Source organism: Alexandromys fortis, unplaced genomic scaffold (genome assembly GCF_014885135.2).
Source record: "Alexandromys fortis isolate MF-2015 unplaced genomic scaffold, M_Fortis_MF-2015_v1.1 scaffold_10, whole genome shotgun sequence".
In the NCBI taxonomy this organism is placed as follows: Eukaryota; Metazoa; Chordata; class Mammalia; order Rodentia; family Cricetidae; genus Alexandromys; species Alexandromys fortis.
This window is the reverse complement of record NW_026067895.1, coordinates 20,337,698-20,349,879: the sequence shown is the minus strand read 5'-3', so window position 1 is coordinate 20,349,879 and position 12,182 is coordinate 20,337,698. Positions and strand designations below refer to the sequence as shown.

Here is a 12,182-nt window from a genome sequence, read left to right as displayed (position 1 = left end):
CTAGGCTCAATTTTGTGGTTGTTAATAGACCTTAGGTCTTCAGCATGTAGATTTCTCAACTCAGTAGAGTTGTTTGACATGGCAGCCGGCTGTCCCCAGATGATTGACTGAAAGGGTACTGTAATGGCCAAGGTCTTACATTGTCAGAGCCAAAGTCTTTTTTAAAGATTTTTATTTATTATGTATAGTGTTCTGTCTGCAAAAATGCCTACTCGACAGAAGAGAGCACCAGATCTCATTACAGATGGTTGTGAGCCACCATGTGGTTGCTGGGAATTGAACTCAGGACCTCAGGAAGAGCAGTAAGTGCTCTTAACCTCTGAGCCATCTCTCCAGTCCCCATGGGAGCCAAAGTCTTAAGTTGAATCTTGGGGATAAAGTACCCCTGAGCCTGTGGTTTCCTGTCAGTTAGGCAGGCTAACTTGTACTATACATGGGTGTGAATCCCAGCCAACAGGGTTGTGAATCACCTAGAGGCTGGATTGGCTGTCAGATCTATCCAAAAGATGTCCTGTGCCTCTTGGGCACCCAGTGTCCATGAAGATGATGTCAGAACAGCTGGTACTGAGGTCTCCTCCACCGTGCTCTCCTCTCCCCATTCAAGGGACAGAGAGAGCTAGCTTCTCTGCCACAGGAACTGGCAATCTTCTCTCTGTTCTGCTTGCTAACCTGGGTGCTTCAAGATTGTGAGACAGCAGCAACCTTCAGAATAATGTCCTTTTCCCCTCAACTTGAAGAGTATTTTGAGCAGATACTTTTATGAAGTGTACCTCTGTTTCCCTAATGAAACTGTTTCTCTGTCACAGGATACAGCCATGAGTAAGCTGTGGTTCAAACAAGATGATAAATTTTTCTTGCCGAAAGCTTGTCTCAACTTTGAGTTTTTCAGGTATGTAGTTAAATCCAACTTAGGAAATCAACAATTATGTTTTTGTTGAGTGTTCTCTTCTTAAGCATCCATTCTTGAGATAATAAGAATTAGATTTCTCCTATACAAGAAAAGGTTGCTAAGAAGTGCTGAAAATCAAAGTTAATTCTTCCTTGCATTAATGAATGTTCCCTTTAGCTCAATTGACTTATCGTAGCTCTTATTAGGAGGGTCTTCTTAGCCTTCGGGATTTGGGAATCTGGACGAGCTATAGATTTATCCAGAAGGTTCATTTAGGAAAAATTAATGTTTGAAATGTTTTTTGTTCATTTTTTTTCAATTCCTGAAGCTTGCCCAGAGACATATGTGTATGAATAAATAAATACGTGTTTGTGTGTGTGTGTGTGTGTACCCAGGGATGTGTGCATAAATAAATACATGTTTGTATATGTAAATGTACACATGAATGTGTTTATACACACCCACAAAGAGAAGGGAGGTGGGATTTGGGTTTTTTGACATAAAATCTCAAAACCATACCTCACATGACAGTGTTTGTCTTTTAGAGAGGTCTATGCATGGAGCCTTCTAACAATTGCAAAGTTGACCTTCAAGGTCTGGTTTCCCCTTCAGACGAGCAAAGCCCAGAGAGCACCTTGACTCTGACCTCATCACAGACCTTGCACCAGGGCCTCTAGACTGCAGTTTCCACATCTCTGACCCTCAGATACATGTGCATTTCATGGTTAAACATTAGTAGCTTTAACTGCTAAATCTTAGAATGCTCTAGAATAATGTAAAATAACACACAGTCTGGCTGTTCTGCCTGAGCTTTAGTGTTGGGATTACAGATGTTCACTACTAAACCTGACATATACTATAATATTATATTTTTAAAGCCAATGTTCTCATAAAAAGTGAATTTATCATTGGGCGATGGTGGCACATCCCTTTAATCCCAGCTCTTGGGGGACAAAGTCAGGCGGGTCTCTCTGAGATTGAGGCCAGCCTGGTCTACAGAGTCTACAGAGTGAGTTCCAGGGCAGCCAGGGCTACACAGAGAAACCTTATTTTAAATAGAGAGAGAGAGAGAAAGAGAGGGAGGGAGAGAGAAACTGTATGTGTATGTTGTATGTCTTTTTCACCTTTCCAGAAATAGGATTAGATTATGTATACTTTATGTATACATTACATTATGTATACTTAAAACACAGTTTTAAAGACCCGGTAAACCATATGAAGGTGTATAGTGTCTGAATACAATATAATATATTTTAGCCAGAATTTGCATATTTCAGTGGAATCATGTCTCTTAAAAGTATATTTTTTGGCCTACTCCAGTGCCCTTCACGGTGTTTTAAGACATTTGTAATTCTTTTCTAAGCTTGAGTCAGATGGCATTGGACCACCAGTCCTGGCACTACTGACTTTCAGCCCCACCTGACGATGCAACAGTTGCCAAAGATGTTGCTTTGACTTTGTCATGGCCTTACTTTCCTTTTGATGAGCTGGCTCGCTCAGTCTCTTTCTCTTTCACCACACCCGCCTCCCTGGGTGTGGTGTGGTGTGGTGCGGTGTGGTGTGGTTTGGGTGTGGATGGTGTGTGTGTGTGTGTGTGTGTGTGTGTGTGTGTGTGTGTGTGAGACGGGGGAGGGGGCTTAAGTTTAAAGCTGCTCATTGCCTAAAAGAGAGAATTAAGTGGCAGCCTCCATTTAGATTTTTCTGTTTGATTTTAATTTTCCTAGTGCCTAAGCAGTTTCTCTGTATTTTTTATTTATTATTAGCTTGGATAAAATAGTTAGCATTGTTCTCAGCCCATTATGTGTAGGGCAGTACAGTCACTACTACAGGAGATTCAAACCTTTCCTTTGCTTCCAGGTAAGGCAGAAAGCACAGTCCTTGGTCTGGAGCAGTAGTGAGCGGTAGTAAGGAAAGTCCTCCTGTCCATCTGCCAGACTGCCCCAAGACTTGCTCCCTTGCTTGCTCTGGGTGCAGGCCCAGTGGGTCCCGTTATCACCATGGAGTAATTTTCCCTCCCTGCCCTCCCTCTTCTCCTTATTTACTGCTTTTTATCCCATAACCCGACCACCACCTGGTGAGCCCTCAGGGATTTTCTCCGGATTCCTCCTCACGAGCTCTCCGGTACTGCTGAATGCCTGGCTCTTTCCTTGGTGCTGACAGAGCTGAGCAGTGTTGTATAGGCAACCGAGCAGGTCATTTAACTTTAGTTTGAATCCCAAACTCTGGTGCTACCAACCCAGGTGCCCTGGGGAAAATAGCTTTCTGACTGGGCGGTGAAAGTTGTCTTTGACTGCTACATGGTCTCTTCTCTTTTCATACACTCTCACATACATATTTTCATACTGTAATTATTTTCTAATCCTAGCTGCAGTTAGTTCTGTGGTAAACTATTAATGTTCTGATAGTACTCTAGTTCTGTTGATTACGGGTAAGCTAATATTTTCACAATTCTTTCCAATCTTTCTCTTTTAAGACCATGTGGTTAGAGCACACAGGTTTCGCAGCCTCATATTTCTGAGCTTTACGAGTATAGCTTGCTTGGAGAGAGAAGAGATGCTGTATCGACTCACCAGCCCTGCCTCCTCCCGGCGGCTGAAGGACGGCCATGCTCTTTAACCTTTTCTTCTTCTCACCTTCCTTTCCTTTCCAGCTGGTCAGGTAGCCTATGCCAGCCGTTCTCAGCCTGTGGGTCACGACCCTTCCACAGGGCTCACGGATCAGATATTTACATCACGGTTCATAACAATAGTAAAATTGCAGTTATGACATAGCAGCGAAATAATTCTATGGTTGGGGGTCACCACAACATGAGGAACTGTGCTGAAGGGTGATAGTGTTAGGAAGGTTGGGATCACTGCCCTACACCATCTGAGGTAATCAGTTCTCACCATCACCAGTGCACGCAGATAGCTTGTCTCTGACGTCTTCTTAGACCCTTTTCTCCTCATGGCCAAAAGGAACCTGTTCAAGAATTCAGCCATGCCCTCAGGAAATGATAGAAACTGATACTTGCTGTCCAAGGCCCAGCACCCGGGAAGTGACAAACCGCTCTTTCACTGTCCGCGTTCTCTTCCAGCCCTTTTGCTTATGTGGACCCCTTGCACTGTAACATGGCCTATTTGTACCTTGAGCTCCTCAAAGACTCACTCAACGAGTATGCATATGCAGCAGAGCTAGCGGGCCTGAGCTATGACCTCCAAAATACCATCTATGGGATGTATGTAAGTACCCATGCTCGGCCTTCCACTCTCAGCGTTCACATTGATTGGATGGAAGCATTTGGATCTGTGGGTATGACTTTCTTAAAAAAAAAAAGAAAAAACTTTATGGTTTATCACATTTTCTTTTTAATTTTTAAGTTAGCTTTTATTCTAACATTCCACTGTGTACCATTCATTGTATGCAGAGTTTCCTTGATTTTTTTTTTAACCATCTTTCATCAGAATGCCATATTTTTCTCCTCAAACAAAATTGTGCCCGCCCAAGGTTTAGCTCTCACCCATTCTGTATCTGAACTCTTGCGCTTCAGAAAGACAGAATGACGTCATCTCTTTGTAAACACGTGAGGCTGGCCTGTCCTGTTTCCCCAGAAGTCAGGTCACGAGGCTGCATATTCATACTCTTCGGTCATGTTTCTTGACTGTCATGCCGCCGTCTGAGGTATCAAAGCATTTCTTTTGTTTTTCTTTTCGTTAGTCGCTACATTTATGCTGATCCTCTCCATTGCAACATGACATACCTGTTTATCAGGTTATTGAAGGATGATTTAAAAGAGTATACATATGCAGCACGCCTGTCAGGTTTGAGCTATGCCATTGCATCAGGGATGAATGCAATTCTTGTAAGTAAAATGCAAGCCCAAGAAAAGGCGCCACACTGTTAGAGCTTTCTGTTGAGCTTGGGAGACTATTAACGTCTGCATCTCTAAACAGGAAGGTTGATGGGTTTTTTCCTGCACCTTTTAAATGACAGAAAGTTTCAAATTAGTGTTAGCCCACTAACAAGTGACTGGGACAACTTCGTGCATCTTGTGAACATGCCTGTGTGCTACATATACGTGCATGTTGTGTTTGAAATGTCTAACATACTAATCCCAAAAGCATTTGTTTCTCCCAGTGTTTGAGTCCTTTCCTACTTATAAGGAAAGGCTGTTTGTTATTATTGTGGTGCTTGGATTATGTAAGCATCTTTTATTTCTATAGACAGTAGCAGAAAGATCCTGTGTTCAGATCTGCCTGGCACTTTATTTTGTGGCATGTTTCATTAACTGTTTTACATATGTTATTCTTATATCCTGCCCTTGATGATACCTCAGTTGTGAATTAACATCCGTTTAATGACACACGTTTACTCTCACTGATCTTGAAAGCATGTGTTTAGTAAAGCATGTGTTTAGTAAAAACTGAGGTGAGCGCATGTCCCAAATCTTAAAACAAAAGGTTTTAAAATTTCATTTCTTTTTCTTTTTTTCTTCACTATTTTTTGGGTAGCTGTTGTTCAATGTATAAGAATACGTATAGTCTAACCATTTTCATATTCTGCAGATTGAGGCTCAAAGATCAAAAGTAGCCACAAGTATTAAAGTAGTAGTCCATTTTGTTTCTTATGAGTGGCGTTTATCTGTGGTAAAGCAGGCTTCCGATGGTTGTTGTGGCTCACATGGTACACAGAGTGCTTTCTGTGGCCAAGGACTTGTGCTCCAGCCGTGGTTGTTGTGGTCATTCCTCACAGGGTCGTTCTCTGTGCAGTGTTCATTCCTCACAGGGTAGTTCTCTGTGCAGTGCTCCTGTGTTGTTCCAGGTACTGCACATAGAAACATAACCACACCCTTTCCCCTTCCTTGCTTTCCGAATACAAGGCTTTGAGAGACTGTTAAAGTAAATCATTCTAAGGTGAAAACTTCATAGTGCATACACTCTTGTTTTCCCTACAGATTTGTTTGCCATTGGCATTTAGAACATCAGCAGAACTTATAAAATAGAGGGGAATTAAGGTTGTGGGTCCTTGTCAGATGACACCGAACAAGCGGCATCAGGCTATGAAATACAACATTAGGACTGCCTAATCTTTTCCCAAAGGTGACTGTTTTCCCCAGAAGAGGCAGGTAGCTGAGACAGGGTCTTACTGTGTGTTCCTCAGTAGCCTGGGACTGGCTGAGTAAACCAGACTGGCCTCAGACATTGGGGCTGCCTGGCCTCCTCGTGACATCCAGCCAGAGCTGATTATTTAAATATTTCTAAACAGTTTTGGAATTTGTCCAACAGATAGGTAGCAATCCCCTCTGATTTTTGCCTTCTTACCAAATTCATAATTTTGGGGCTGGAGAGATAGCTTAGAGATTAGGAGCACAGCTGTTCTTCCAAAAGTCCTGGGTTCAATTCCCAACAACCACATGGTGGCTCATGAACCATCTATAATGAGATCTGGCAGGCAGGCATACATGCAGACAGAGCACTGTATACATAACAATTTTTTAAAAAGTATTAATTCTACTATTCATCAGAATTTTTCTTAATATAAAATTTAGGAGCTTTGGGTGTCTCTCCATGGTAGAGCGTATACTTAGCATGGACCTGGAGTTCAGTCTCCAACACCAAAAAGAAGATAAAAACTGAAGACATGTTCTGTAATTAAATTTGATACAGTAAGAACATGAATGTCCCAGGGTGGGAGGGGTCACTGTAGTTCGACATCCAGTGAGTTTACCTCCTGTTGACTTTATTTGGGAAAGGGTATTGTTTAATATGAAGATGACCAGTGTTATGTTAAGCGTATATTACTAATACCTTCAACTCTTTCTGTAGCTCTCAGTGAAAGGTTACAATGACAAACAGCCAATTTTGCTAAAGAAGATTACTGAAAAAATGGCCACTTTTGAGATTGATAAAAAAAGATTTGAAATTATAAAAGAGGCGGTAAGTCTTATAACATGTTTCTATCATTTTTATTAATCCAGTTGTGTTGTCATGTTATAAAAATTGCTGGACTGGAGAGATGGCTCAGGGGTTAAGAGCACTTGCAGCTCTTCCAGAGGACCTGAGTTCAATTCCCAGCAACCACATGGTGGCTCACAACCATCTGTAACAAGATCTGGTGCCCTCCTCTGGCCTGCATGCATACATGCAGGGAGAACATTGTATATATATAATCAATAAATAAATTTTTTTAAAAATTGCTTATAATGGATAGAGGATTGGAGACCAAAAGCATTTATAGTTCTGAGTCATCGTGTTTGCTGGATTCCCCTTAGGAAGCTGAGCCCTGTAGTATACACCTGATTCTGTCAGCTTCAGAACCTACTAGAGTTGCAGGACTAACTCTGGGGAAGCTCCAGTGGAAGGGAGAGACTTCTTACCCCAGCCTTCATTTTAGACACATGCCTGCTTGGGTAGCTTTCTTACTTTATAGTGCAGCCTTTAGGGCTTATGTGTCTTCCACTGAAATCCATGCCATGTTTGGCCCAGGACTGGATAAACTCAGTTTTCAATTGAGTGTCCAATAACTACTACTCAGTTACTTGCTTACGAAGACCTTGGAGATGTGCGGTATCCAAGGATCCCTGGGAATTACTTTCTGAGGCGTGCAAGATGTCCCATAGAGAAGGCATTTAGATACACATCACATGCCAGAGGACAATGAAAATGTCTGCCCTTTCGTGTAAGAACCAGAGAAGGGTTTTAGTTACTGTGCCTAATAATGTAGAGGAGAAAAAGGTAAATACCCTTGCATGCCAGTTACACATAATTTATGTAGAACTTGGATTGTAGCTGATTTTTTAAATTGACTTTGAAAATTAATGAACCCATGTTTCCCTTCCCTAGTATATGCGCTCTCTTAATAACTTCCGGGCGGAACAGCCTCACCAACATGCCATGTACTACCTCCGCTTGCTGATGACCGAAGTGGCCTGGACTAAAGATGAGTTGAAAGAAGCCCTCGACGGTGAGACTCTCCTGCCTGATTCTCTAATTCATTCCATTGTCTGAGGGCTGGGCAGCAAGAACCTCAGAACTTAGTACGGTCCAGTGATATTTACCAACTGCCTCACAGCCAGCTCTGTCTGTAGGTTAAACAGTGATCAGTTAGAAGGGTCTGGATCAGGGACTAGAGCTGGGAAACACTGAGTAGAAAAATCATTTCAATAAGGATGGGATGGTGTTAGGCCAGGAAGCTAGAGAAGGGGTCCCTAGGCAGCACAGTGGGGATGGGCCATGTTCCAGTTCTACAGCGACTTAGAAGTCAGTGACTCAAGATAAGAAACAACTTCAGATGTGTGTGTGTGTGTGTGTGTGTGTGTGTGTGTGTGTGTGAGAGAGAGAGAGAGAGAGAGACCTTTAAAACAAGGCAGTAGCTTATACTTTTGATTTGAAAAATAACATCTATAAAATGCCTGACCCATCATCATAGGTGTTTAATTAATTTAATTTAAATTAATTAGTTCCTAAGGAAGGATTAGAACATGTACAAGGAATGTGAGAAGCAGAAACATTACTGCTAAGACATGGTATAACAATTGTCACAGGCAGTGTCCACCCACAGATGTTTATATTAGTAAAACTCTGAGAGAAATGCAGCTAGTGAGATTGCTGATGACTTGAGTTGGATCCCCGGTGCCCATACGGTGGGAAGAGAGAACTGACTCTTGTATGTTGTCCTCTGACCCCTACGTTCACCACCACCGCATATGTGTTGCTACTCTCCGCTGTAGACCGCCGTAAAAAACAAACAACAGATAAATAGATAAACAAAAGTTGATGCAATAAAATTTTAATTTAAGAATTTGAGAGAAAGCTGTATTTATACAGTCTTAAACTGGCCCCCCAAACAAATTAATTCTAATGGGAAAATTTGACTGTGATAGGCTTTGGAAGTGGGCACTTCCAAATTGCTTGCTGAACATACACAAGCCACTCCGTTATTACCTAAAAATAGAACAGTGCATAATGAAAACCCCGGTAGACACCGCCTTAGCCAGGTAACTTCGGATCACACATCCAGTAGCGTGGCACACCCCTCGTGCACTTGGATGCACACGGCCTCGGCAGTGCATCCCTGCTAGTGTATCAATGTAGTGTGATCGTGAGAAGACACTAGATAAACAATGGAGTTCTGAGGAATTGTCTCTAGTGTAAGGATGCACGGCCGCTAGTTGTAATACAGGACTATAGATTAAATACTGGAGAGAAAGAGGACATTCTTGTAAAAACTGAAATCCAAGGCCAGGATTGATAGCACATACCTTAATCCCAGCACACTGGCGCAGAGACAGGGAGATCCTGGTGAGTTCAGGGCCAGCCTGGTCTACATAGCAAGTTCTAGACCAGCCAGAGCTACATAGTAAAACTGTGTCTCAAAAAATTCACAAGGAAAAACTAAAACTGAAATTCAAGTAAAGACTGTACTTGGGTTAACAGTATCATATTAGCTTGGTGGTAGTGTGCTTGCCTAGCATATACAAAGCCTTGGGTTTGATCTTGAAAAAAAATAGTGTATTGATTGTTTAGGTTTTGATAATCATGTTGTAGTTCTTGAAATATGATAACATTAGACAAATCTGGGTAAAGAGTCCAAAGGGAACTCTAGTATTTTGCAAGTTTTATATAAATCTGAAATTATTTCAAATACAAAGTTTTAAATCTTATATGCAGATCTCACTGTTTCTTACTCATTTGCAGATGTTACCCTCCCCCGACTTAAGGCCTTCATACCTCAGCTCCTGTCACGGCTGCACATTGAAGCCCTTCTCCATGGAAACATAACAAAGCAGGTACGTATGGGTGAAGTTTTAGCAGTCTTTTGTGGATCACTGTAAGAGATTATCCCTCTGTTCTGTCTTAAGACTTGACCAGCACAATGCTAAGCACATTAGAATTCTAATGCTCATTTTTTTTTACTAATATGCTATAATATTTCTTCTCCTTCAGGCTGCATTAGGAATTATGCAGATGGTAGAGGACACCCTTATTGAGCATGCCCACACCAAGCCGCTCCTTCCAAGTCAGCTAGTTCGGTACAGAGAAGTCCAGCTTCCCGACAGTAAGTGAGATGTTGTACCTTTGAAAATGGGTCACTCTTCCTTAGTAGTGGGGCTTGTTACAATGAGTTGAATACACTTGGAGAATAATATGTGGTTCAGTGTCAAAGATCTACAGGAAGCCTCTGTTATTTATAGAAATGTGATTATAAGTAGGTAATTTTGCCAGAGAATTCTCTGGTTTGTGAGCCATATACATGAAATTGAAGGTAAGTGGTAATTTTGAGGAGATGATATTGGAATTCACTAGTATTTGAATATAGAGGAATTAGAGAATAAAACTCTTATGCTGGGTAGTGGTGGCACACATCTTTAATCTCAGCACTCAGGAGATAGAGGCAGGTAGACCTTTTTGAGTTTGAGGCCAGTCTGATCTACAAAGGAGTTCCAAGACAGCTAGGATTGTTAACACGGAGAAACCCTGTCTCAAAAAACCAAACCATGCCAAAACAAAACAAAAAAGGAAAACAAATTTTCTCATAGCTCATGAGTTATGAGCTATGAGGGCTGGAGATTGGCTCATCAGGTCGTGTGCTATTCCTGGAAAGGACCTGAATTTGTTTCCCAACACCCGTGGGGTGGGGGCAGCTTAAAACTGCCTATAACTCTAGTTCTAGGAGCGCTGATGCCCTCTGGCCTCTATAGGTACCTGCACTCATGAGCACAGATACACACACATACATCATGCACACAAATAAATAAATAATAAATAAATTTTTCTGGATATGGTGGTGACTTGGGAAGCAGAAGCATTTGGGTCTGTGAGTTCCAGACCAGGGTGGGCTGCACAGTGACTTTCAGGCTAGCCAGAGCTACATTGTGAGAATCTTGTCTAAAAGAAAAAGGAAAGCCACTGGATGTGGTGTAGAATGCTTGCCCAGCACACACAGAGCCTTTGATTGTTCCGAGCTGAGAATTAAAGTGGGCATGGTAGTATATTTGTATTCTCAGCACGTGGGAAGTGGAAGCAAGAGAATGAGAAATCAAGACAGTAAGTTAGAAACCGCCATGGGTAAATGAGACTCAGTGTAAAAAATAAAAGTTGAGGAAAACTAAGAAGCAGCTGAAATCACAGCACTCATTGGCAGTCCGTTGGAATTGTTGGAGGGGGTAGTTCAGAATAGTCACAGGTACAGATAACAACATATTCCTTATGTATATTTTTCTAGGGGGATAACATTAGGAAATACTTTCATTTATATTGGATTTGTAATGTCAGATTATAGTTACACTAACAGTGGCATCTTTTGATATAAAAACTTAATGAACATTGTTTCAGTGTGGAAAACTTTAATGAGGAAGATACTAGACCAAGAATGAGGGCATCGATATTTTTGGCCATTCTTTGTTGTTGGCATTCCCTGTGCATACATTATCTGTGTCCCCTGCTCATTGCTCTTTTACCTGCTGAAATGGTGTCCCTTTTCCTGCTGCTCGGGGACTTATGTCTGTATTCTAGTCCTCTTCCCAGGCCTATGGTGCTCCTCTGTTTTAGTCAGTTTCTTATAAAATACCCAATATAAAATATATTTTGACTCACAGTTTTGAAGGTTTCAGGTCATGGGTAGCTGGTCTCTTGCTTTTGAATTATAACAAAGCAGAGTATCATGGGAGTACACATGGAGAAGGAGTCCCTCCCTCCTGGCAGCCAGGAGAGAAAGCGAAGGGAGGCCATGGTCCCAGCATCTCTTTCAAGCATGTTTTTAAAGATTTAACTCCCTTCCACTAGGTTCCACCTTCCAACAGTGTCTAAAGCTGGGGACCACACTCTTTAGGCTAGGGATGCAGCTCAGTGGGACAGCATCTGTCCAGCATGTGGCCCAAGGTTTGGGCCAGGCTATAGCACCCACTACCCTCTCCTGACATCCTCAGGTGGAGTAACTACTTGCGAGGTTTTCCGAACACTTTGAAGCTCTCGGCACTTCTGCTCTTTCTTGTGGGTTAAAGGGCAGCCCCATTTTATGATGTTATACGTTCCTTTAGAGCCAGGGTTTCTGCTTTGAGTAGCTACTCAAGCAACTCAAATGTGTTGTTACTTCACGGCACCCCCGTCAAACACAGCTAGTTCTGCTGTGTGCGTGGCCAGCCGTCACAAAGCGGGTGATGGTCGTCACATGCTGCCTCTAATGTGTTCCTCAGTCAGGGCATGCATGGCCGAGAGGATTAATTGGGATCTGGTAAGCACGAGCTGTCCCATCGGGCTGAGCTTGAAGCTCTGTGGTTGAACATATATTTAATGGCAGGTGAGGGTGGTCCTGT

At 42.2% G+C, this 12,182-nt stretch overlaps 1 protein-coding gene across 2 annotated transcripts in view; it reads left to right on the top strand.

Annotated features, from left to right (window-relative positions):
* The window catches only part of Ide (insulin degrading enzyme), an 89,294-nt gene that overhangs the window by 64,784 nt on the left and 12,328 nt on the right, over positions 1–12,182 (top strand). The window contains exons 14-19 of one of the 2 annotated variants that reach the window (XM_050158744.1): positions 807–889; positions 4,586–4,730; positions 6,694–6,804; positions 7,711–7,831; positions 9,565–9,656; positions 9,814–9,925. In XM_050158744.1, the coding sequence (XP_050014701.1) occupies positions 807–889; positions 4,586–4,730; positions 6,694–6,804; positions 7,711–7,831; positions 9,565–9,656; positions 9,814–9,925 (664 nt within the window). Of the gene's footprint in view, positions 1–806; positions 890–3,965; positions 4,111–4,585; positions 4,731–6,693; positions 6,805–7,710; positions 7,832–9,564; positions 9,657–9,813; positions 9,926–12,182 lie in introns of both variants that reach the window. The other variant, XM_050158734.1, reaches the window with a different exon arrangement.